General features: G+C 41.1%; 1 protein-coding gene across 2 annotated transcripts in view; it reads right to left on the bottom strand.

Moving 5' to 3' along the window:
- The window catches only part of WNT7B (Wnt family member 7B), a 94,568-nt gene that overhangs the window by 17,242 nt on the left and 50,075 nt on the right, over window positions 1-27,251 (bottom strand). For both annotated transcript variants that reach the window (XM_074901195.1, XM_074901194.1), the window contains exon 2: window positions 23,331-23,557. In XM_074901195.1, the coding sequence (XP_074757296.1) occupies window positions 23,331-23,557 (227 nt within the window). The remainder of the gene's footprint in view (window positions 1-23,330; window positions 23,558-27,251) is intronic.

The following is a 27,251-nucleotide window of genomic DNA, read 5'->3' on the forward strand; positions in this document are numbered from 1 at the left end:
TCACAACAGCCTTTCATTTTTTCTGTTCTTAAGGAGGATTCCACAACCTATCGCAGTGCCTCAGGACCCCTGTTGGTACAATTTCACTAATATTAACCTGAAACTGTCTTTCTGAATGCAAACCCACTGCTTCTTTCTCTACAGATGCCAAGAACCGATTGCTCCCTTCTTCTAGCAGCAGCCTTTAAATATTGAAAACTTTCACCCCTTTCTCGACATGTCCCGTCACCAGTCCTTGCCGAGCAGTTTCAGGAGCTCTGATCCCGCTGCTCTCCGGGGGCTTTCCCAAGGGGCTGGTCTGTGCCTTGGGCTGGGGGGTCGGAAACGCGACAGGGAGCTCCAGCCGAGGCCTGACCTGCTCACGTGTCTCACATGCTTCACCACTGGTTACTCATGCCAGCATGGTGTTTTCACAGCAGCAGGGTATTTCTGACTCTTACTCAGTTTGCAGTTGTCTTCTGTGCAGCTGCTATCACACCAGATGTTTCCCACCTTGCATTTGTGCAGCTGATTATTCCCACATATAGATCCCTGTGTATTTGTCTTTTTTTTTTTTCCTTTTCTTCTTTTCCAGATCATTTCTACATCATCATTTTCAATTTTGACTCCCAACTTCCTTCAACTTTCTTACAGTCCCTCCCAGCCTGACATAATTTGTAAATTCAATGTGCACAGCTTATTCTCTTGGTCAAGCCAAGAGTATAATGCTGACTGGTACTGGATCCAGCACAGATCACAAAGGAAACCCAGTTAGTACATCCTTCGGTTTTGAGAACTACCCTCCAAGTATGATTTCCAGATAGTATGTGCCCATTTGGTTAGCTTTTCCTTACTTTTCTTGTGAGAATGTCATATAAAGCAGTGTCAAAAGCTTCACTTGAGTCCAAGATCTATGGTATAACCGGCTGCTTCTCTGCCTCTGAGGCCCTGGGTGGCAAAAGAAGGAAATCAGATCGGTTTAACAGTATTTGTTCTTGACAGATCCTTGTTGACTGTTACTCATCTCCTTGCTCTCAGTTAGGAGCTTATAAATGTGTTTTTGTTCCCATATTTTTTCATTTATTGAAGTTGAGCTGATTGGTTCTCTAATTCCTTTTTTTTTTTTTTTTCTTTTAGACAAAGGCAATACATTTGTCTTTTCAATTCTTCTTAATTAGAGTTCTCCACAACTTTTCAGCGCTAATGTCTGTCAGGGCTAATGGGTCTAAAGTGGCTTCATTAAATGTTCTGAGATGAGGGACAGCTAACTGGAAAGCATTCAGCCTGGACAAAAACTTCCCTCTGCCTAACGCTGGGGTTGTATTCCTCTGTCAGTGATATTAGTTCTACAACTATCCGCTCACCATTGACCTTTCTGCTGAAGGCTGATGCAAGAAGTACTTGGCCTTCTTGACATTATCCTTGGTTTACACTCTCCTTGGGCGTCCACTCCACTGAGTAGTGGGCCAGATATTTTCTTCATTTTCCACTTATCGACAAAGTACAGAGTGAATGATTGCTGTGTAGCCTGTTGTCAAAAAAAAAAAAAAAAAGATATAGTCATCTATGGTGGTGAGGTTCTTCTTGTAGCCCCTGTGCTCAGAAGTGCTCTTGAATTATGAACCTAGTGCAGACTGAATATCTGTTACTCTGGCCGGACCTTCTGCTCAAATCTGGTGGAGTCTTCCAATGGTTGCGTTGGTAATGTTCATTTTACAGTATATATTCATTTCCCATTTCCTCCCTAAAATCTTCTTTGGTCTATTAGAGTTTAATTAAAATAGTCTTGTTTAATCTTGCTTATCCAGATGGAGCTAGAGCAGGAGTTGCACATGATTTCATCATCTTCTTCCTAGACTGCTCATGATGTCTCTTTCCAATTACACGTGGTTGGGACAAGAATATTGCAGATTTCAAAGCTGAGAATGTGTAGCGCTGTGACATAATGGTTTGTTTACAGATTCTTCTCTTATTCAACATTTTTAATCTCTAGACTACCACTAAGCTTTTATGGGAGGTGCCAGAATTTTGGCCATCAGTCTAGAATCGCTCTGTCAGCTCAATTGTTTCCTTTGCTCGTGTGGGTTTGTCAAATTTTCTTTTGGAATGGGCTGTACATGAGCCAGATTATTTCACACTTGCCTTTATGCAGCTCCTTGCTGTCACTATTTATATACTTTTGGAAGAATGTCTATTAAAAAGAGCTGTTTACTCTGCCTCTGCTTTTCACATTTTTTCAAGCATTTTTCCAATTTCATGGTTATTTTCTAAAGACTTGGTGGTACTTTCTGCAGGGGTTGCTGTAATGAGGCTTCTAACTGTTTACGGGGTTTTTTTTACTTTATGCACTAAACATATTCAGTGAACTCCTGGCAACTGTAAACAATAGTCAGCATTATTTTTTCCAAAGCGAGCATAATTCTGTTGTGTTTTTTACCGTCTTTTGGCAGCATGTCCCTTGGTGGAGTTTTCTGGGCCGGCTCCTGTGAGGTTAGTGATTAGCTGTGATCTCTGGGAAGATGTTTAGCAATGCCAGAGAAATATGAAATTTTTGGTCTCTCCCCTGTAAAACCATATTTGTTGTAGCAAATATTTCTTACTAACTCAGCCCTAACAAACAATCTGTATCTCGTTCTTACAGAAAAAGGGGGAATTAAGTTTTGATCCCAAACCACCACCGCTTGGTTTTGTCAAGGTTTAATCAGAACTCGGTGCTAAGCACCCGTTTAAAGAATGCACAGGAGCATGGCTTGAGAAATGCACAGAGCGTAAGGGGGTAGTTCCCAGATACCCTGTACCACTGAGAAGAGCCTGTGCAGTGTCACAGCCGGCTGTGTTTTCACAGTGCTCCTGCTAATACTGCCAAAGTAGCGTGTGGGAAGCAATAGCTGGAGCAGAGACATCATCTCCTGCCTGTGTTCTCTTCTGGACCTTCTGACGGCCCATTGTGGGGCTTAATGGTTCCCCGCTGAATGGTTGGGGCTTTTTCATTTCAGCGATAACGAGTGGTTTGATATATCATAAGATGTGAAAGCCCAGCTGGAGACATCTTGCAAGTTCTTTGCAGCCACCCCTTGTCGGAAAGCACAGATTCCTGGAGGCATCTCGGAGAAACTGGGTCCTAACATCCTTAAATTAAATGGGGTGATGAGGAAACAGATGTTGTTACATAGTCTTTCCTTTCCCTTTCCTTTCCTTTCCTTTCCTTTCCTTTCCTTTCCTTTCCTTTCCTTTCCTTTCCTTTCCTTTCCTTTCCTTTCCTTTCCTTTCCTTTCCTTTCCTTTCCTTTCCTTTCCTTTCCTTTCCTTTCCTTTCCTTTCCTTTCCTTTCCTTTCCTTTCCTTTCCTTTCCTTTCCTTTCCTTTCCTTTCCTTTCCTTTCCTTTCCTTTCCTTTCCTTTCCTTTCCTTTCCTTTCCTTTCCTTTCCTTTCCTTCTTTCCTTCCTTTCCTTTCCTTTCCTCTTTCCCTATTCTATTCTATTCTATTCTATTCTATTCTACTCTATTCTATTCTATTCTATTCTATTCTATTCTATTCTAATAATTCACCTGCCTCGATCTATTCACAGTAACAGTTATTATCTGTAGGACTTGCCAATGCATTATGATCTCTTTTTTTAAGGTAATTTCACAGGGAGAAATAAAAACAATATTTAAGAAAAAGGGAAGGGTATCTATAGCTATGTGGGCATGTATTTTTCTTTCTTTTTTTTTTTTTTTTAAGTTTGCTCTGGATAGTGTTCTTGCACTACAATATGGCCTGTTAAAGGTTTCTGAGATACCTGTGTGGTGCTCAGCAAAGGGAATAATGTCCACTCTGATTTAAGAAATTAAAAAATATTCTTGCCACATCATAAAAAAAAAAAAAAAACAACACAACAATGACAAAACCAAAACCCAGCAGAAAAGAAGCCACCACTATGAACCTGTCAGGGAAATGGAGGACAGGGCTACCACATTTTTAAATAAAATTTTTTTCACGTCAGCTTCATGCTCAATTTGGTAAGATACAACAGCAGGGTAGGTTGCTACTAAACCATTTCAGTCCCTGAGACTTTCACGTGTGTGGATTCTACAGGCCTGAGCCTTTAGTGAATGAATCAGTTCAGAATGGCTGTTCTCCTTGGTTGTCAATAGAGGATCCTTTCAACCTAAATTATTCTGATTTTGCTATTTGACTTTTCTACGGACCCAATTTCACAAATACTCTGTCATCCCTACTATAATACTCATGAATATTAAGAAGTCATCACCCTGCAGAATCAGGCTTTTTCAGTGGACTTTCTGCTGGGTCAGTATTTTAATTAACTCATTTAAATCATTTCAGTGGCCTGATATAAACATGTTGAAGAACATCTCTCGAGAAGTAAATCCACACTGCCATTTCCATGAAGTCATCCTTTCCCGTATCATCTTGTGTCACCTCTAACCTAGATAACAAATCCCCGAGGGCAGCGGTCAGGTCTGTATGTATTCTTTTGTGAACCGTGGTGCACACCTGTGCTTTGCTGTAGAAACATGTTAAATAATAACACCTTTTAAAGGGTTCACTGAATTAGCACTAAGATCCTGTACCTGGGCATGTCGGAGTGTCTGTGGGCGGGTGTCTGTGTGCGCGAATGTCTGTCCACGTTGCAGATGAAATTTCAGCTCTTGCTTCAGAATATCTTGGGGTGGTTTAACTGAGTCATGAATGTTACCTCAAAATGTTGTGCAGAGCCTATTAGTGGGCCGGTACCACTTTGCCATAATTATTGAATTACAGGTATACAAAGTGATTCCCAGCTGGAATTTGTGTTAGACACAAATCTGTTTAGGCAAGAGGCGGTTCTTGCCTTGAGTGTCTTCCAGCTGGAGAGGGCAACAGAAGAGAGACACTGTCACTTCTCTTTCACAGGGACACAAGGAGGTTAAGATGTTTATCCATATGGCAAAGGACCTGTAAGAGAACAAGCTGTCCTCTTGTTGGATTCTCTTTGTTGGGAGGAATTTAGCTGTAGACTTCTCGACCGACAGCTGAAGCACAAATTCAACTCTGTTTTTAAGGAGGATGTCCCCACAGCTGCATGGTGGGACAGGAGAGCTCCAAGAAAGAAGCAGCAGCTCTCGGGACTGGATCTTCTCCGCTCTGCTCTTCCACATATTGTTCTAGCACAGTAGTGAAGTGGTCACCTAATGCCAGAGCCATAAAGGGGTTTGGGCACAGCGGTGTTCAGCATCACCATGCCTGCCAGAGAAATACACAGCACTGAGCGGCCACTCCTAACTCTGCACTCACACTCCTCACATGCCACACCCGCATAGCATTAGATCCACGTCCTTTCTTGACTTCTAATTTGAAAAAAAAAAAAACAAAAAAAACAAAAAACAAAAAACTAATTCAAGTGTCTTGCCAAAAGTTTTGCTGAGGTTGTATCTGCTTTCGTTTCAGAGATGCTACATGTTTCTACGTCCCCATCTGGAGTCGATAATATTTCTTGACTACTAGCAAGATTTGTGCAACTTTAAGCAAGGTCTTAAAAAATGGCTGCTTCTATTTGGCAACACAGACTTTTTCTTTTTTTTTTTTTTTCTCTCGTATGCACTTCTTACGTTAGCCAACACAATTGTTTGATATATATGTAGATATGTACTAATCTAGAAACTCCCTTCTGGAACTACATACAAAGCAAGTGCAGTAGCAAGCAAGCCTAGCCCAAGACATTTTGCAAGTATGAGGTGCTGTTTTCAGATTAGACACCCATGTTTACTGTATACAAAAATAATTACATCTATAGGGCAAGAGCTGGGCACCTAGAGCTAATTCTGCAAAGGGATGCTCGCTGTAAAACCTGTCTTTTAGATGTTCTTCCAGCTCGTCTTTTGCATGTGGCTGGGATAGGAATCCAGCCTTACCAAGCACTGAGAGAGCAGACACCAACAAAGCAAGACTTCCAGAAACTGTCACCCGAGCTGTTCCAGAAGCTGTGGTAACTCCAAAACTGGGAGCAGAAAATGCAAAGAAAGGGTGAAAGTCTAAACTGATCCCATCAGAGAGTTAAGCCAGATTTCCCTTCACAGTGAGCCTTTCCAACTGTGCTGGCAGCAGTCATCTAAGTGTAATTGCTGAGGGTATATGGTGGTTTTAGAAAAGGAGATCCCACCCTTAAAATACTCCACTCTCAGTCCATTATTCTGTTTTATATTCTGACTGGAGAAAAAAGATTTCATTACATTAAAAGCCAGAAAATTGCTTTGTCGGTTTCACTGATTAGGATAAAAATATTCTACTGAATATAATATAACTTCTTCTAGTGTATTTTTTCTAGTTTGTTTCAGAGTATCATTTAACTTGATTCTATCAAGTACAGAATTAGGATGATTTTACATAAAATAAAGTTACCAATTCTTCCTAGTCGTGACATTCGTAAGATGAGGTTTATGAAGTGCAGCAGCATCTTTTATTAAACTGAATCACATACACTAGGCATCTACTTGGTCTAGACAGGATCTAATAAATAAATATTTATTTAAATTATCTGTCAGATTTCCAATCTAAATCCAGAGAAATATCATAAAACGGCATAACCATCTGTCACGTTATAGCTTTCAGTGGAACAGCAATACAAGAGGAGTCTTATGTCAAATAACTATGAAATAATGACATCTAGAAATACTTTGATATACACCCCCTTCTGTGGTAATAGCAGTGAGTGTGGAGGAAGCTCCGCCCAGCCTCAGAAATGCTGACAGATAGGCTGGGGGCTCTGAAAAGTATTTCAGACTAGTGGTCATGGAGAAAGAGCTCTGGTGTGCCTGGGACAACACTTTTCGGGCACAGGAACTGTGATGCTTCATCTTGTCCAGTGACTCTGCTCTTCAAGGTGGCCCTAAGATATTCTTCAAAGGTGCGTAGGCATAGACAAAAGACTGTTTCCTATGCGTGACAAAAAAAAGGAAGAATAACTTGCATCAAATAGCGTACCAGAATGTTGACTTTTTCTGTAAAATTCTGCACCAGAACGTAGCAGAAATGTTCTTGTTGCATTTGCTGGGAACGGCTGTTGGATTGTCTCCCGGAGGAGAATTCTGCATATCGTTCTTTAGGGTTGTCCTACAGATCTGTTGCTGCCATCAATTCCTGGCATGTTTCCTGATGACAGGCAGGACACCACAGAGGTCCAACTCAACATGTCCGTTTTCACATGCAAATCTGTGCCGTGATGTCCTGGTTCAGCTAGGATAGGGTTAATTTTCCCCAGCAGAGAGGCGGAAGGGATCTCCAGGCGGGTTATTCATACCATGCTGACGTCAGATCCGGCGGCAGCGCGGGAAGCTTTCCTTTGTGGCCTTGGTCGCGGGAAGCAGGCGCAGGGGCTGACTGTGTCCATTGCGGTATTTCTCTGTATATCTTTTGTCTTGTTATTATTGTTTATTGTTGTTATCATTGCTACTGTTGTTGTTCAGATTGTTAGTTATCACGCTGTTGTATTAAATCTCTTTTTATTTCAACCCTGGGGTTTGTGCCTCACTTCCAGCCTGACCGGCTGGGGCTGGGAGAGGGACAAAGGCAACGTGGTCTCCGGTCCCGGCAGGGCTTAAAACTATCGCACGTGAGCACCACCACCGCTTGTGACTCACCGTCCAAACTTCAGGTGTGGGGGCCTTGATGTGCTTCTCTGGTGCGTTCTTGGCAAGGTGGGGTTTGACAGGTGAGACGCGGCGAGTCTCGATGTGGCTGTTTAGGATGTTACCACTCCCTTGGTATCTCCCACGGCAGCAGAAGGACCGTGCCTCGTTGGCTTTAGCTTACAGTCCAGCCCAAACCAGCCCTTCCTTGGTGGCTGCAGCAGCGAGGCTGCGTCTGCACATCATCAGGACGAGCCTGCCTTCTGCTCTGCTAATTCTGCTGCAGAGATCCCAGCTTCCAGGCGTAGGGCAAACAGCTGGGCAGTAACCCCAGAAGTCACTGGGGTCCCCTGCCAGAGCTCATCTTTTGTGGAAAGCAAATGAGAAAGTTCTGGTGACAGGGCTGAGTTGAAAGTTGCTTTCGAATTTGCTTAAATATTTTTTCCAAATGCTCTTACACTCCTTGTGTGTCTGCATTCACATTTCTGATACGTTTGACTTGCCTGACAATCCTTCTGGGAAGAGAGCTAGGACAAGTAACGATGGCTATGCTTCTTGGTGTTTAAAGGGTCTTTGCCTGGTAGTCAAGTTTGTAACCCCAGTGAACAAGACATGGCACAAATCACACATATGAAAGAGATTTAAGAGAGTAAAGAGCTCAGAGGGTTTTGGATAAATACACAAAGTTTAGATTCTAGTCCAAACCTCTCTGGTTTGCAAAATGAGTCTGGAAGCATCACAAGAGCAAAGTCTTTTTTTTTTTTCTTTTTTTTTTCTTCAGCTCTGGAGTTTCTGGTCCTGACAGGAGTTGGGGATTGACAAGATTCACCTAAACAAGGAAGAATTGTATGAATCTGCTCAGGATGCAAGAAAGCTCCTGAATCAGTGTTTAATCTGAACCTGTCCAGCTAATCCTATCAGTCAGGCTATAGTAGGCTAGTGGTCGTTATTTATTATTTGCCTTGTGTTAAGCTTGTGTTTTGCCAGGTACTGAGCAAGCTCACCCTAAATTGCTGATCCACACCTGCAGGAGTTTGACAAATGGGTGGATGCTGGCCCTGTGAGTTAGGTGCCCTTTCAGCTGAAAAAAAATGTTATGAGGATAAAAAGATCAAATTTCTAGCCCGCAAAGAGCTTCCATTGTTTTTGAGTTACCCTAGAACTGAAGGATAAGTTTTAAACAAAGATGAGAAGTAAAATCTAGTTTTTTAAGATACTCCAGCTTCAGACCAGGATCCAAGCTTTGTGACCAGGAAAGGAGAGACAAGACCCTTTCTGCAGTAGAAATACAAAAGTATTTCAATAGATAGACTGGTATTAACACCAGTCTTCAAGATGCTGCTTACGTAAAAGTACTTTTGAGAAAGGCAAGTGTCTCTACTGCAAATCCACCATTAAAACGAGATACGGGTCTCACCAAATAATCTTTTCAGCCCCCTGCTTTGTAGCAGCCCATTTCCAGATCTGAACTTTGAAGCTGACCCCTGTCTTTGTGATGGGCCAAACCAAAAGCCAGATCTGAACACCACTGAACTCTGGGAAAGTTCAAATCTATCGTTTGTGGTTCAGGTTGAGCTCTAATTAAAACAGAGCAGTTAGAAAGGCAAATGTCTTAAAACCAAAACAAAACAAATGTTTCACGTGAAAAGTCTTGCGTTAGGCTATATGGTACCAAGCAGTGTTTTTGCCTATCACATGATGTCATGTTCCCCTGGCTAACGCAAACTGACAGCGTGCACATGCTGCTATATGAGATATTCCGGGCAGACACTTTGAATTTAACTTTGAGCAGGAAACAGTATTCACAGAAATACTTCATGCTGTGCAAAAACACATCAATAATCTTACTGCCACTCAGATCTGAGGATAGTCTGTTGCCTTTCAAGCTTCCCATGCCCATCCCTAGTAGTACAGTAGTCCAGGGTCTTTTAAAAATCAGTGTCTTGCCTTCTTTGAGCAAAGCTTATGCCTGATTATGTCAGCAGTATGTGGAATATTGCCACTAATCCCTGAAAACAAACAAGAAAGTGGTGCTGCAGAAACTTCAGTTGTGTAAGAGGGCAGGGAAATCCCAGCTAACCCCCCTGCTAAGAGCTTCTGTTTATACTGTAGTTAATACTACAGTGTCTGTAATAAAGCAACATGGTTGATCAATGGACAAGGGAAAAGCAAACAAAGGGGAAGGGAACTTGGTTTCAGCTTTACTGAACTGCCAAAGTAAAAGAAAATGGGAGAAAGCAAGGAGCAAAAGAAAGAGAAGGAGGGGAAAAGGGTTCAAGCCCCATCGCTGGTGTCAGGATGTCACTGCGCACCAGTAGGTGGGAAAAGAGGGTCTCAGACAGGAAGATTTACTCGAGGAATCACAGCACACAACCAGCAAACGTACCGTAAGTAACCAGCAGTTACCCTCCCTGTGGGCTTTATCCTCTCTCTGTTATGTTACATGTAAGTATTGAACATGTAAGTATTTCCTCTTTGTGAAATTTGAGTTTGGGCTCTTTGTGGACAACTGCCTAAAGCTTCCAAACTTGCTTCTTATGCAGACTAAGCTAATAAACTTACCAGGCCTATTCGGCTGGGATTTTTTTAGTATGGTCTTTTTTCAGGCCTGGACTTGCTTTTTAGAAGACCAAATCCCTCCACGACATTTCTGTCCTTTGCTTACTGTTTGGATAAGAAGACTTTTAACACCGACCATTTTAGTTTGAGGAACCCAGAGTACTTCACAAATGTTTTAAGTGGAGGTTAGAGTCCACATTAATTAAGCTTTTCAATTCCCCACTGAAATTAGTCATCTTTAGCATCCAGACTGCAAAATATGAAGTGACTTGCCCAAGGTCAGAAGAAAAGTATATGGCACAGCTGGGAACAGAGTCCAAGTCCATTATCTCCTGATCCATGCTTTAACCATAAAATGATAGTTCTCACATTGAACTAGGAGCCACAGGGTATGTGAAAAATTATAGGAAGGGAATTGTATTGAGCTTATGGAGGTGACGCCTTCTTCTTGGCTTGGACAAAGAGAATGAAAAATCATTTTATCCATTCTGAGTGAGTACTTCTCAGGTTAAAGGCTATTCCAATGTTTTCACTTTTTGCTCAGAGGAAATCTTCAGTTCAGACATGTCTTTACTGGTCAGGTTGTAATTAAAAAAGCAGCCTTTCTAACTTTCTAATTAATCATTCCCTAGCAATGTATTAAATTCTATTTCCAGCATCCTTTAAAACATACCAAAACACTAGAAAGCAGTAAAAGACATACCTATGCCAAAAAATGAGAGACTCGCAATATTTTCTTCTGCATCAATCTTGTAACGTTCATGAAAGAGGATTGCCAGGTACCTAGGTATTACTTTAGAATTTTCTTTAAAGCAAGAAGTGCAGCAGAATGTGAAGAGAGACCTGCTCGTGTCCTACACATGATAGTGCATTGATTTACAGCAAATCTAGTTGAAAGAATCACATGGTCTTGTGACATTGGGAGAAACATGGCAGAAATTGTATGCTTATCGCCTTGTGCTGAGCTTTCTCTTGAGCAGGGAGAACCACAAGCGCTTAGGAACAAGAAGCAGTTAGAGAAGAAAAAAATGATTCACTGTTTTGGAAAGTTCACCACCTTTGCTATGCAGTTAATAAAATATCCCACGTGTTTTCTCCTGGGATACTGGCATTGGCAGTTTGACAAAATACTGACTTGGACATCAAGACTATGTTTCAGAGATGCCCTGACCTCAGCCTTCTCCCAGCTACCAACCATTAATAGCCAAGACTAGCCCAGCTGAATGAAAGAGCCACGCAGAGCTGATTTTGGAGCCTGCTCGTTGCCATTCACCATTACCAATTTTTCCAGCTCCCGGCCCATCTCTTTTTCTTCCCTTCTCCCTTTACATGCACTCGTAGATCTGCTACACTCTTTCCCACTTCCTCATGTCCCTAGCCAGGCAGCTGAAAGGCTTCCATCGCGGAGATTGAAAACACACTCCATATTAAATGTAACAGAATAGTATGACCGGCAGGTCCATGTTTCCAACACATTCAATTTATATCACAGCTGAGAATAAACAGCAGGGGAAGCAACTTGATGGGTTGCTGGAAGCTGTGGCTACCCTTTCTTGTGGAACATGTCTCTGTCACTTGCTAAATAGGTGCACCATCTGGTGGTAATTTTGGACTCCCACTTGTTCTTAAATTTCCAAATAGCAGCAGTGGTTATGCCTGTGGTCGTGGCTTTTTTTTTTTTTTTTTTTTTTTTTTTTTCCCCAGTATCTGTCTGAAAGTCCTCGGCTAGGACAACTTTTGCAGGTACTACTGGTGACTAAGTACCAAGAATAATTGGGATTTTAAATGAAGATCAAGTTTCCATGTCTATGTGGGGCAAGTAGGTGTGACTTTATGAGTGGACCACATGGTCCCCTGAGAAACATAAATGGAGAGGTGGAAAAATTTCATAGATGAACAAAGATATTAACAAGCTTGATGCCTAATTAGGGAGTCTAAGCTCCCAGGATAGTCAACAGGGACCTTCAGACTGTCATGCAGTCAAACTAAGATCCAAATCACCCTCTGGAAGTGCTTCTCTCTCTTCTCTGACCATACAAGGAATACAGGCTGACTGGGTTCCTATCTGAGACATCTCATGCAAATGCCTGGAGCTATGTGGTATGAAACTGGGCCAAAGAAAAGAAGAGAGGAAGGGGCTCCCCATTTTTCTGTCTTTGTTGTCTGAAGCTCTTTAGTTCAGCAAAAGGGACAGAAACCGCTGCTACCTCTTTGTGCCATTCCCCTCAGAAACCGCAAGGTTGCCCTGGCCGTGTCAGGTGGGACTTTGCATGGACACCTCTTCTGAGGAGGATGGGTGAAGGCTGAATCAGTCAGACAACGAGTTTCCATGTTATCATGAAGAAATGAGTGAACAGGGAAATATAAATCATGATTCATGAGTAAACTTTTTTCGGTTTAGCCATTCGAATAGAGCTTTCCAGTCTACAGCAACTCAGTCCCTGTCTGTGGAGCTTCTATCTAGAGATAGAAATGTCTTCTCCAAGGGCACCAGTGAGCTGTCTGTGGGGAGAGCAGATTGCTTAAAGACTCCTCAGCAATACAAGGTCCCTTTTTACACCGACACTGGTGAAGTCTTAGGAATCATCTTTCTTTCACAGTCCCAGAAATTGGAGATTGAACCTCTTCGGTGGAGAGACAATTATAGGTAGCAACAGATTCCACTTGTAGCTAAAAGTTGTCTCCTACATCCAGTTCCATCCTAAGGCCAAATCTGATCAAAACTGGATAGGTGTGACAGTTCTTACTAGTTGAGGGACCCATCGTCAGCTTGATCTTGCATGCTGGCTGCCACCATGACTTCTGTATTCTGCAAACTACTCGGGCACGCATTTAAAGTGAAATGCTTCCAAAGCAGCTTTAATAAGACTTTAAACAGTTTAAGGTTAAGCACATGTTGGGTAAACAGAGCACGACTTAAGTTGTTGGCCAGTTTGAATCCTGAGAGAACAGCTACCTTAGCGCTAACGTGCTAGATTCATTTTTTTCAAGCCTCCAAATAATAAATTATATAGTCCTCTTTCTTGCTTGATTTATTTCTTTCATTTTAATTTGACTCTTATGTCAGTAACAATAATATACTTCACACTTATGGACACACAATATGTCAGCAAGAAACAAGCTACAGTCATGGGTAATTTAACCCAATGCTGAAAAGTCGTGCACGATACTCAAGAAGGAAATTTTGTCAATTCGAAAATAAGGTATTTGTCAGATGTAATATTTTGGAATACGCCAGCCACTTCGTTAGAAAAAGAAATTGCTCGTGACTGGAGGCAAGACAGCAAACTGCACGGATCGGTGCTCTAACCCTGCATGCTGAAACATTTGTTTGCAAACCAAAATGTACAGATCAAGGACGGCTGTGTTGTTTTGTAATGTTTGTAAATGCCTCTCTGTGCGTTTCAAGCTTTTCAATTTAGAAACAGATGGTTTACCAAACAGAATGTATCCCAAAGAACAGAGGAGGAAAGGGAGGGATGCTGCTACACATGTAACTCTGAAGTCTAATGTTATGTTTAGCCTGTCCTGCTTGATGTAGAGGTTGAACTAGATGACCAAACCTATCATCTGTAATTCTAGGGAAGAGATTTTGACAACATAGTTAACCGCAGTAGTAAAGCTCAAGGAATCTCCAAAGTCATTAGAACCCCGAGTTATTCCAGGATCACAGACCAGCAGGTTAGCTGCCGTCCCAACCTACCCGTCATCTCACGTAAAGAGCTTTTCTTTGCAGTGGCAAGATTTGGCAGCATCTCCCTGTTCGCAAAGTTGCTCTGCACTTCAAGTGATCAAGTGTTGTAGAGCTGATTTCCATTTAACTAATCAGGTTTTAGCCGAGTCCCTGCTACGGAATTCAGCTCCACTTTGAACTTCTGCTCGTACCCAAAAGCCAGGAGCCCTTTTAGTGGCTGTAAGATCCTGGCTCTGGTGAAAGCAGTGGCAAAATTTCTGACAGCAATAGCACCAGAATTCAGTCCCTGTCATTTTGGATTAAGCCCAGCACAACTTTATTTAACTTTAAATATTGTTTGCCTTCCTGTTTTAAGCATGCATTACGTTGTAAGTCACCGATCAATGGGAGTGGGACACTGGAAGTAACTAATGGAGTCAGCATGCTCTGGATCATTTGTAGCCAGCAATTTTATTACGAAGTGACATGGAAAAAAAAAAAAATTATGTTAAAGGAGCGTTAACGTTCCAAGTGAGGCACTCAGAAGTAAGGAATTGCCAAACTTAATGCTGCTACGCAAAGTTAGCCCTGTTGTGTCCAAATTTTGGTACAGTATTCAATTAAATAATAGCCTAGAATTTGCATATGATCTTTTCCACAGGACCTCTGACTCACTCGTCCCAAGGCAGACCAGACAAGTGACATGGAAAATTTTATCCTGAGTAGCTAAACATGAAGTTAAAAGCAAGAGAAAAAGGAGGATCTTTTTTTTTTTTTTTTTCTTTTCTGGCCAATGCTGAGTAGGAGAAGATCAGAGTTACAGGTCATTACAGACTCTGCCTGTAAGGCCACATTATACATAACAGTACCCTTTTCCACTACAGCTAATTACATATTTATTAGGATGATTGCAGAATGCCAAAACCCGCAAGTACCCACCCCTTTCCAAAAAAATGTTTATTTTCCATACTGACATTTAAATGGAGCTATTCCACTTAATAAAAAACAGGTCCATTCAGTTTTGAACCATTGAACAAAAGTATTATAATAAACTGCATCTCCATGTCAGTCCGTTGTTTTCTGAGAGACCTGAGGTTTAAGGTCACGGGAAGACAGTGTGTTATGCTACGTGATGTCTCTTATCAAGCTGTGTGGTGTGTTACAGAACTTTGAGTCTCCCCAGTTACTGTTCCCTACATCAAATTACATCAATGCACTTAACTAATTTAAATTAAGCGCACTAACAAACCAAAATGGAGTTGTTCAGCCAGGTATATCAGTGTATGCTAGTTTGAAAATGTCTACAGAAAAACATCTGCTCCAAGAAAATCTTCATTTTTATATGTAAAAATGGAACGACACAGAAGTTTAAAAAGTTAGGACTTCCCTCAGGATGGAAGTTCCAGATTTCATTCAAGTCAACATCTACCATTTCTCATCCAGCTGCAAGCCACGCAGAGTTCATGAAGTAATTGTATTAACATATTAGTGTTTTAAATAAGGATGTCTGCCTTTTAAAGCAAGCCTGCTGCCAAAGAGATAAATATTTAAATGGCAACAATGACATTTTAATTTGAGAAAACTTGTACTTTTCCTCAAACTCATGACCCTTGAGGGAAAAGAAAACACAGCTGAGCTACACCTGAACTAGACAGTAGTACCTTACGAAAAGTCTAGGGAGTAGAAAATTGGGAAATGCCAAAATTTGTCTGTTCATGATTGGCAATTACTGTAAGCTACTGATTATATATGCTAGACATTTCTTTTATAGGGAGACAAAGAAAAATACAAAGATGATTAAATGTAGCAAAATGCCATTTTTTTTAGTGAAGTCAAACAAAATTTGTTACTCTCGACTCATCATTTACAAATAGTACTGTCGACTCACGTTTATCTTTTCACCTATGATTTACACTGTGTTTTGAAAACATTGCTAAAGCCTCACCAGATCATTATGAGACTCTGGCATTAAGGAATTTTTAAAGCATAACCAAATTATCACATTGATTCACTAAGATGATTCGTCCATCCTCTCAAAACAGGATGTTTCCTTAATACAACAATACTTCCTTGTAATAGAAAGGTATTATTTTTCTAAAAACCTGCAAGTGACAGAAACCTACAAAAATGAAGACGAATCTGAACCTACCGCTCTCACAATAGGCTGTCTCCTCAGTTAAAATAATATAAATTCTTAGCACAGTAGTTGTTTCATAACTTTTTAACCAGTCCTTCCCAACCTCAGCTACCGCCAGCTGGGAGGTTTATTTTCTTATTCTGGTTTGGGTTACTCTCTTGCTTTGCTACTTGTGATAGTAAAAAGCTTATCCACCCTTCTACAGTCAGAAAGTACGAGCTGCTTGACTCAACGCCTTAATTTCCTCCAAAGATGATAATGCAAACTAAAACAACCTTCTCGCTTACTTCACCTTGTAACTACTTATCACAGGTTTTTGACGGTGTTTAGCTTTCCGTCAAAATGAATTGCATTGGAAAAAAAACCTGTCCGTGTAAGGCAGCTCGCGTGCCTTATGGCACTTACTGCCTGTAGGGTAACTAATATATGAGTGTGGGTCTTCAGGTGGAACAGCCCAGCTCTGTTCCAGAGTGGCCTTTCTGCTATTGAAAGGCAACTTGTGGGCTAGTCACTACCATAACTGAAATCTTTCTGCAATAATATATATCTAATAAGCTAGAACAAATATTCTGAATATCCTAAAGGTGAAGGAAATTTTTGCTTCTCCTTCCGGCAGCACGTCAGTTGTGAAAAGAAATGTGCTGTTTGAGACACTTTAGGAGAAGGCTTTGCAATGAGTATTTGTGGTGTGATAAATCTACAAAAATGAGCACACTGAGGGCGTCCTCAGATTTGGGTTGGATTTTTTTTTTTTTTCCCTTTACCAGCTGCCTCTGCCTGCCTGCCTGTCAGTTACCCAGGTGGTGTGGGTGGTGGTTCACTATGCATGTCATTTTTTTTTTTTTTAATTCAGCCTAATAATGAGAAAACCCTTTCTCTAAATAACCAAGAATTATACATCTTGTTACACACCTCTGGGCTTCTATTAAAAACTACCCTTGCATAAGTGTCAGCTCATTAAATCTGTTAGGTTTATTTTGCTAATGCCATTTATAGCTATAATGCTATAACGGTATTTATTGCTGATGGTATTTATAGCATCTGCTAGTCTAACTAAACCACACTTGCCAATGCAATGCCTCCACAGGCCATTTTGTGACATGGATGTTGGCAACTGCTCCAAGGTAGCTGTGTGGGTAATAAAGACCCAGTTTGTACTGGTCCTGCTGGTCTTCTGGAAGATGCACACAGTCCCAGTACAGATTTCAGCTGATCGAATGCGTCCTATGCGCCTCTCCTGGCATCCCGCTGTGCTAGGACTCGAAAGCTGATGCCATCTCCTGAGAAGCCACCTCTCAAAGTGACGTGGCTCTTTACCCTATCCTAGTGCCAGAGCAGACATCCAGTTCAAATTACTGAAAACAAGTTTCCTTCAGAGCAGTTGCTTGAGCACTCAGAGGACATGGTTGTCTGGGACCGTGCTATATGACAACAACAAAAAACCAGACATTTTTCCACATTAAAGACCAAAAGCTACCGTGCAATTGAGGTTCAAATTAACTGACAGATGCCTAAACCAATCATAGCACCTACTGCTATGACAATGATTGCTGCCTTTCCGACGGTGAAGCGTGTACCCTGCTCTGTATCACATTTAAAATAATCTAATTCCAACTCTTTTTCCCCCTCCAAATTGTTTCCAGCTGTATGATTCCTTTCTTTCCCCCATATTGTTTTTATTGGATATAACGCAAGTCCGTAAAGATAGATTTTCCCATAATAAATACACAGATGTTAGAATAATAAACATACGGTCAACCTGATATATGAATATTACAAAGCATTAGTAAATACATAACTAACAACATAAATTGATTAAAAAATGAGAACATAAAGTAACAGAGAAAGAAATGGCAGGAGGAAAGAAAGGCAAAATAGTGAGATAGAAATGTACTTACTTTAGGCAAACTATCTGGATTCATTTATGGTTCCCTTTATTGATTTGCTGATAGCATTAAAACACAAGTATGGTTGTAAAGCATTCCTAAGGATGCCGCGTGTCTTCATGTCTTGAAAGTTTTCTGCTCGTACTGAAAGTCAAGCTTTCCAAGTTGGCCAACTCATACCGTACTAGATACTACTGTGCTAGATGAATGTATCTGCTTGGATGTGAATTTCCATTTTCGGAGAATCGTGAGCCTCTCTACTCCTCCCATTTTTGGTAGGAGGTTTTTTTTATGAACATTTGGCATCTCGGTTAAACCACCATCATAGCCCAGAATAAAAATGACTGGATTCATATGTGAGCCTGAATCCAAATTTAATTAAGCCTATATATGGCCTGAACCAAGAATAATTTCCTGACTGACACCCCCTCAGCATGTATGATAAGATGCCAACCGTTTCTCCATGACGCCATCATTTTTTCATGCCCAATTCCCATCTTCTTTCAGGCCTGCAACTAAAACACTGGGATCCAATGTGGACTTAGTTACCTGTTTCCAGTGCAAATACAGAAAGAATCACTTTTTTTTGTTTGTTTTAAAGAGTATCTTTCCTTCAGAAGATGTTGCCCTCCCTTCTTTAATCTTCTGTTTGAAATTATGTTGTCTTCTAAAGAAGTTTATGTGTGCGTGTGTATATAACCGTGACATTCAACTTTATTTTCTGACTCTCAAAACAACCTGTAAATTCTTCCTTACCTGTGAGTTAATAAAATCCATGCACAGATTTTTTTAGTCTTTAAAATTGTAGTTTCTGTCCCATCCCTCCCCCTTTCTGCCTGAAAAGTGGACCAAAAGTTGAGTGAATGTGTAGCGAGAGGAAGCTTCTTAAAATTAAGTTCTTCTCCTAAACCTCCGATCATAAACCGGGCTTTAACCTCCCTTCAGATGCATCCTATCAATGTGCCAGAAATCTACAGATCAATACGAAAGGTCAGAGACTTTTTTTAAAAAAAAACTTTAGAACTCCCTTGGGTTTTTGCCTATTTCTTGATTCTTCCCTGATGAGTGTATCAATGATACATCCAAATGAATACTGATCGTGATCATTATCCACATCATCAGTCTGACAAAGGAGATGTCTACAGATTACTTTTGATTTCTGAAAAGCTATATTTTTCAAAACACCTCATTTTTTTGCCCTGGATTCAGCACTGATAAGAGCAGTCTGTTTATAAACACTCCAATCTGGAGAATTCCAGCAGAAATGGTCAATACCCAAAGAATTAGCCAGAATAATCCACTTTCAAAGATCAACAGTAGGTTTAACTTCTGTTATTCATTCTGACTCCATACTTCAGAGGCTGTACTGCTTAGTTTTGGCTTGGACTCACTTGCTTTCAACTGCTACTAATGATCTGTAACTTCTAGAGGCACCTGCATGATAGATTGCTCCAACCATCATTTGGGGAAATAGAGACCAATCCTTAGTGCTGGAGCATTTTTGCATCAATAACCTGAGAGGACCAGAAGCTATACTCTTCCAGATCAGGGTCTTTGCCTTCCAAAAAATTAGAACAATTTTTTTTCATCAAAAGTTATCAATAATAACAATTGATATATCATTCAGGAATTAATTAGTGGATCCATTTGCCGAAGAGGTAAATCTTTAAAGAGGTAATTTGTTAAAGAGGATTACAGCAAGAGGAATGAGTGGAGAGTACAAAAGATTACTTTGTGAGACACCGGCATCAAAACTAGGGATGAGCACAGGAAGGTGACAAATCCATGTACAGGGACAGGATGAGTAAAGTGAGAGGAGTAGTTACTTTTCTTTGGGGATGGCATGACTATGGAAAAGTTCCCAGCTATAAATACACCAACAAAAGCTACACGCAATGCTTGGCTAATTCATCCCATCCTTTGTTCATGCTACTAATTTGGATTTCTCCATCACTTTTTATCTCTGGCTGCTATAAATCTTTCACACCAGTGTAAGTGCCCCATGACTAACATAATTTCTATGTTGTTATTCTGTCCTCTGAACTATTTCAATTGTTTTTAAAACAGACTCCCATGTATTATATAGGTGGTACAACCCTCATTCACTGAAATACCTCTTTGAAAAAATAGCTCAGCACCGATCCAGCTTAGCTTCCTGGGGATTCTACTGGCACAGTAGGATCCCCAGAAGTTGCTAGGATGGACATTTGCTCCTGTGCCTTGCCATCTGGCTGCTGCTTGGTTGTGGCTGGAAGATGCGCATAGTTGGAGCATAATGGCACCCAAGAGGTGGTGTTGGCAACAGAACAGGGGTTGGAGAAGCCTCATGTTGGGGGAGTCTGGGGGTTTGCTTTCAATTTTGAGGGGGGAGTGTTGCATTGGGATACCAATTAGAATAACCATAAATCTGCACTTGTCAGTGCTCGTGGCAGAGCCTTGGCCCAGTGGCTAAAGAGTAGATCCCCTCTTTCCCAAACAGACTGAGAGCAATTAATGTCATGCTGTCATAGTTTACTTGCCCTCTCCACACTACGACCTGAATAACTTGCCCTGATCGTTCTCCTCCATAAGCAGTTCTGGGAAGAAGCTAGATGAGCTTTCCTTTGGGGTGAAATGAAAACCATGCCTGTCTTTTTTAGTCTTAATGCTTTCTTCAATCTGTTCAGGCAGAACCAAATGTCTGGCTTAGTGTTTCTGTATGTGTCAGACACGGATGTGTTTTGTTACACGTGTGAATATTTATGCTTACAAGTATTTTGTACCTTTAAGTGGTTTGGGTTTTTTAAGCTTTGTCCTTTTTTTTTTTTTTTTTTTTTTTTTTACTTTTTTTACCCCTCACTAGTATAATAACGCCACTTCCTAAACCCTGTCCTTTTCCTAGATATTGACCACATCATCTCTGGGTGCTACTCCACTAATAAAACAAATAAAGACATGTGGAATATGGGATCCTTTATAGACCTGCATGGAACTCATCTGGCTCAGCTGGCAGGGGTCATGTAAACCTCCTCCATCCGTTAGAGTTTGTGTGGTTTCACACCCAACAAATGTCAAAGCAGAACTCAGCTGCAACTGCCAAGTTTTGTCTGTGTTTGGGTTAAGCCATAAAAGAACCCACCGAATTCCACATCAGTCATTTCAGAGTTGTAAGAAACCACCCAGGTTCGGTGAAGAGGTCAAGAATCTGGTGATCATTTTGGCAAATAAGGATCAAGAAAACCCTGTTTTTTCAAACTTGGTATAGTCTGACCAACCTGATAGCTGGTCCATCCTGATGCCAAACAATTTTTGTTCCTTGTAGCTCTTATTTTCTTTAGAAATGTTGAGAATTGTGGCACAGGCATGACTTGTAGTCCTCTAGGCATTTGGACTGTGCTCACTTGCAAGATTTCCGAGGATGGAAGGAGTCTCTGGTGAAGAGGATTATCATCCATGAGTACAAGGATGGAGCTGATGAGGTGCCACAAGATTTTCAGCTTGAAGAAGAAAGCAGGAGTGGTGAAAGCCACAGGAAGCTTAGTGATGACACCAACTCTGGTACAACCATCCAGAGAGTGTCTCTTCAAGGACATAAGCGATCTCACAGAAGTTAACAGGACTTATTTATCTAAGGGTCAGAGCATGCCTGCAAGCTTTGGCAGATCAAGACAACATAGCGCAAAGAAGTACCACGGTGGCATGCTTGGTAGCTGTATATTTTCTGGCAGCAACCTCATTTTGGACATCAACTTCACACAAACAAGCACAAGACCAACCAAGGAGAACCAGACCTGTGATTCTAATAGCCAAGGCAAGTGACTAGATGTTTTTCTGGTTCATTTAAAGCTGAAGGTAAAAGTCAAATGTTCGGTTATTTCCTGTATATGGTGTCTTGATAACGTTTAATGCCTTCTACTTACACTCTTTTTAAGAAAAAAAAAAAAAAGTTAGGCAAGAAGTTTTACCTAAAGAGAATTAGAAATATCTTAGAACAAACGTAGGAAGAGACACCAAGCAAATTACTCACCACCAGTTTTTCAGCATCAAAACCAATTTCTACCAAACTTTTTTTCTAAAGTTCAAAAGTTTCAGGCTTTTCTTTTGCCATCGATTTGTTTTACTGAGTCTTTTTATTACTAGTTTTAGCCCTCTCCACTTCTGTGATCTGGTGTGGAGTAATGCTCACAGAAGGACAGAGTCTTTGCAGGTGTAAGTCAGTTCCCCTGATGCCAATGGATTTACTCAATTACAACACTTCACAGCTGGGCCACTGTGCCCTTAAAAAGCCCAGACCTCAGCCAGACTCTCAGACTTGCGTGTCTTTTGAAAAAATATTCAGTTCCATTGTTGACTTAAGCATACCTCAGCTTTTGGTGTTCATTTCACAAGGGTGTTGGGAAAAACAAACAAACAAACACCAACCCAAACCCTTGATCTCTAGTAACAACCAAAGCACCATATAAGTCGTTTCCTCTTTGCACAGATGGGATGCAATGTTTTATCTTTTTTCCACGCAGCTTTAACGAGAGCATTTATCTGACCACATTCAGTTGTGTTGGAGGCACAAGACTCACCCAAAGCAATGAATCCAAGAAAGAGGTGTCACCCAAAGAAGAACCAGGCACAAGGAGAACAGGCTACAACCCCACCGAGAAGCTGGATGGTATCACTGAGTGTCCTTGTGAGAGCCACACACTGCAAAAGGTTATCCCAGCACTGAGCAGCAAACACTATAGGGGATGGTAAGTGGGCAGCTCTTGGGGGAGAGGGAAAAGGTCAGGAATGGGCTAAGGATGCTTAAGCTGTGTGATGATGAAAATAATGGTCTCAGTGCTGGAAAAAATTTGCATAATGTCCCCTCTAAAATAATATCAGATGTAGGGTAAATGACAAGTGATCAATTTAACTTCTGTCAGCTAACAGCTTGTCAGGCCAAGGTCCTATATTATTTTCTTTGAATTTGTTCCCTGCCTCAAATCATTTGCAGTATTTTCTTTACAGTACAATAGCAACACTAAACCAGTTCTGTGTCCCTGTCATATACTGGAAGGCCAGTGTTGGAGGCACGATACTTCCATCAGTTAATTGAGACTCTCCCATTGCTTAAGCCTGTGAGAAGTCTGCAGAGGGATGTTTTTGGAGCTGTTTTTAGTTCCTTTCTGATTGGCCATAATATGCACCGCAATGATCATGGCAAGCTCTAACAGGACGACAACTGGAAATACTTTTGCATGGGGTGTGATGACTGCTCTTGGGTGCCTGTGCAGGCGTCTGGGTCATTGCTGGGTATGAAGTCACACAGCTTCATCCAGAGATCATGAGAGATTTTGTGTCTCAGTTACTTTTCAACCAATGAAAACATACAGAGCACAGTTGTGGTGGGAGCATCACTGTTGAACTCCGGTAGGCAAACACCGGAGGGTTATAAACCTTCACAGGACAACAGTGAGAAATCGAAAAGAAAACCAGCCCCAATGTATCGCTTCAGGACCGTATTAGAGACACCCTTACCTACTCGAAGCTCTTGTCCAAAGACTGTTTTCTCTCCCAGCGCAGAGCAGTTCCACCTCCCGTACCGAAACTGGTACTGGCATTCATTGATTCCCATTTGTGCCCCTTCCCCGATCACAATGATGGCATCAGGGCGGCTCTGGCAGATCGCTCGCTGCCGAGGGGCCAGGCCTGGGATTTTGTTGCAGATGATATTAGCTCCTAAAGCCACCACGGATGACAAAGCTCTGAAGAAAAAAAAAAAAAGCAGAAAGACACGTTATAACCAAATTGAAGCCGTTAATTGCTTTTGCCATGTGCTGCCACGCAGGCACTGGGCAAAAGGGGAAGGGTTGGAAGTTGGGTTCCTGTAATTTATGACAACTTATCCCAACCTCTCTGGTCTGCTAAAAGAGATTGGAAATCTTGCAGTAATTGCTGATCTGATTTGTGCCAGAAACAACAAAGAAATGGAATTTTGGCACTTCTGCTTCCAGTCCTACACAGAGCCATCAGCTGATGAGATGTGTAAAGCAGGACATAGTTAACAGTGACCACTGATTGTCCACAAATCTCTGAAACTCATGTCTGCTTTGAATGGCCTATGTAGATTCAGGCTCAGTCTTTTAGTTACTGCAGCCAGTTCATCCATCCCTCATTTGAAACCGTTAAGCACAATTTAGAGAAAGACTTGACGCTACCAACCCTCTCGTCCATTATTACCCTCAGGGTATTGAGTGATTAATGAAAGTTCACCAGCGTATCTGTGCTTTTAGATCTGGCAAATATCATGGAGCACATTGGAGTGATCCTTAATATGTGCCATCCAGACTAGAAACATTTGTAGTCCTCATTCTTCAAGTATATTTTCAGAATCTATTATAAAGTTTGCTCATAACTTGCACCTGCCATATGTTTCCACTTTAGTGCGTTTATTTTTCATTTTTCAGCTCGCTTTTCAACATCTTTACAGGCTCATTTTTCAACATCTTTACAGGCTGCATTTTAAGTGGTAATATTTTGAAAAAAAAATGAGACAACATGAGTACACGTTCAGTGATGCCTCAAGTCGCATCTACCGAGCACCAGCCAGGCCCACGCCAGGATGTTTCCACTGGCTCTGGACAAGTCAGCAGGAGCAAAGAGAGCAGTTAGCAAAGCCATCCTTGCTCAGTGTGGTGTCATGGACCCTAGAAAAGCCCCCACCACGCTGCCCAGCTCCCTGTCCTGCTCCTCCGCTGGCAAACTGGGGTGCCGAGAGCACCGCGGCTTCTCAGCCCTGCAAGGAAGGATCTCTACAAACCATCTCCCCTTCTTAGCTTGTCCCAGCTTAGTATTGGATCATACGGGTAATTTATTTCTTTTTTTCTTTTTTTTTTTCCCCATCAAATGCTGTTGTTGGCTGCCCCTGTAACGTAAAGATGCTTGCCCAGATCATGCTGCAGCACCCTGGGTTTAAGTGAGGTTTCACAGCAACACAAGTCACCAGATATAAATAGATCAGTAACAGGATGCAGACTGACTCCCCTATTACCTTCCTCTCCACCTTGAACACTGACTTAAGCCTTTCTCAGTGTTAAAAATTTCCCCCTGGCAATGGTCCTTTTGGAAAATGCTGACTGAAGATAATTGAAGAATTTTATAGGAATTTATCAGCTTCGGCGCAAAGGTAACACCAAAATCACATAAACGTTGCATTTCAACAAAATCAGAGTGTTTCATTTCACCATTTCAATAAACTACAGTAAAGCCAGAGCAAAAAGGGTGACATGGAGAAGTCTTCCCTGGCCAAAATGAAATACCACTTTTACTGTGGAATGGAAATTCCATGATGATTCACTCTGCCTTTAATAGTTATTTGTGCATCTTTTCCAAAGTTAACAATCCATGAGAAATTTGCCAGTTGTCATTTTTTTTTATTATTATTTATGGCTTGGGGGGATGTTTGTAGATCTAGAGATAAGGTATTACAAACACAGAGCATGCATGCCATGTGGTACTACTACCTATTAAACAAAAATAAGAACAAAATGTGGTTGCAGCTCCGACCACTCACAGTGTTTGGAGCCGGAGCACTCAGACCTGTAGCTTTAATTCATGTTTCTTTGGTGCTGAGCAACAAAGCTGGAACATCAATTGCAACCAGCAAGTCTCCAAGATTCCTGCAGGTTTTGACCTAAGGTTTTGTTTCTGGTCCAGCACTACTTAAACAACTGAATAAAATATTTAAATTATGATGTCTTTAAATCAGGACTTTCCAAGAGGTATGTTTCAAAAAAACATTGTGAGTTTGATGTACAGATAATAAGATTCTCTGACCTTTACCAGGGCACTAAAGATATTAATTTGTGGATTCAAAAGTTAATGAAAATCACAAGGGAAAGTATTAATATTTCTTTTTTAAAAAACTCAGGAACTTCTCAACACCGAAAAGTTAAAGTGTTGTTTTCTTTCATAGCTCAGGGAGATTTTATCTCTCTGACTTCAGCAACTTTCCACATCGAGTAGGATGCACATTCTGAGAATGTTGCAGTAAGATGGAAAGAAAAGCATTTTTACTTTACAACTGATGTGTTGCAGTCAGAAACATGCACTCTCTGATGACTCTAAAGTGCCAGCACCCTTTCCCAAATCAAGTTAAGATCCAGGTCTGGCCCTTCCGTGGTTTTAAAGCTGTGTCAAGGGAAAGGTATCTTGTACAGAGTAAGTACCCTTCCAGGAAAACCTAATTCTGAGGGAATCCAAGGTTGGGTCCTAAAAAACAGGCGTGCACGAGCATTCAGAATTTATGCTGATGCTTGATACACGTGCACAAGACATGCAGTTCTGGTCCCCTGGCTGCCCAACACTCATTTACTTACTGAGGCCACGCAACTCACTTCCTGATAAAAATTATATATAAAAATTATTTGTACATGGTATCTATTTTAATTAAAAATACCGATGAAAGCTATGAGCTAGCTTTCTGACATCATTTTTTTTTTTTTAAAGTGCTGAGCCCCCACAGCTTCCACTAACTATTATCTCGAGTTGAGCAGCAAAATCATGACTTTCAAAACAAAGGAAAGCAAGAAAGGTTTGGCTACAGTATCTACCCCACGTATAATTTTCAGTTTAGTTGCTTCCTCCATACACATTGCTACTGTCTCATAATTAGGTTAAAGAGTGTATTCTTTGGTCTCCCATTGTTTTTGGAGCAGGCCCTTGGTCAAAGTATTTTAATACAGTGGGCCAGTTTATTTATCCAGACAATAAGCATGATCATATCTGCCTCAGAAGGTTTTGTGAGGATATCGTCATTATTATGTGTTTGTAAAGTGCTTTAAGACATCTCTCATTAAAAGAATTAAACTGCAATTATTGGGGGTGGAGGAGATCTTAGTTTTTTTATTATTACTTCCAGGGACTTCCCCCTCTCTGGCCTGAATTTACCAGCATATTCCCTCAGACTTGTTTAACCTACTTTTAAATTGTTACTATAATTTCAGTGCCAAAAGAAATGCTGAATCATGAAACTGAGGTTTTGGAAAACTTTATTTATATTAAAGAAATGCACCCAACAGCATTTCAAGCTTCCTCTCTGCTATTTCTTGCGGCGTCCCTCAGTTTGTGCATCTGTCACACATTCAGGAGGGTTGTGCCACTCTCCTGCCCCTTGGCAGGTTGAAGGCTACTTTTATTTTTAAAAAACAAAGTATTTTTTTTTAACTAGATGGAGAATGTTTCACTTTATAACTGTCAAAAGGCAGATTCCCCATGCCACATTTTGGCATGTTCTCCCATCTAATCTTTCTGTCGGGCAAACTTCTTTGATTCTTATCACAAATCCTGAGCGCAGCATTTTGTTAAGATTTCTGGGGCAGTTTACAGTAATTGAAACCATCCCGCACCACGACAGCCTGCACATGCTTCAGAGTTTTAAGTTGGGTCATCCACGTGGGT

This window comes from Athene noctua, chromosome 3 (assembly GCF_965140245.1).
Source record: "Athene noctua chromosome 3, bAthNoc1.hap1.1, whole genome shotgun sequence".
NCBI classification, from domain to species: Eukaryota; Metazoa; Chordata; class Aves; order Strigiformes; family Strigidae; genus Athene; species Athene noctua.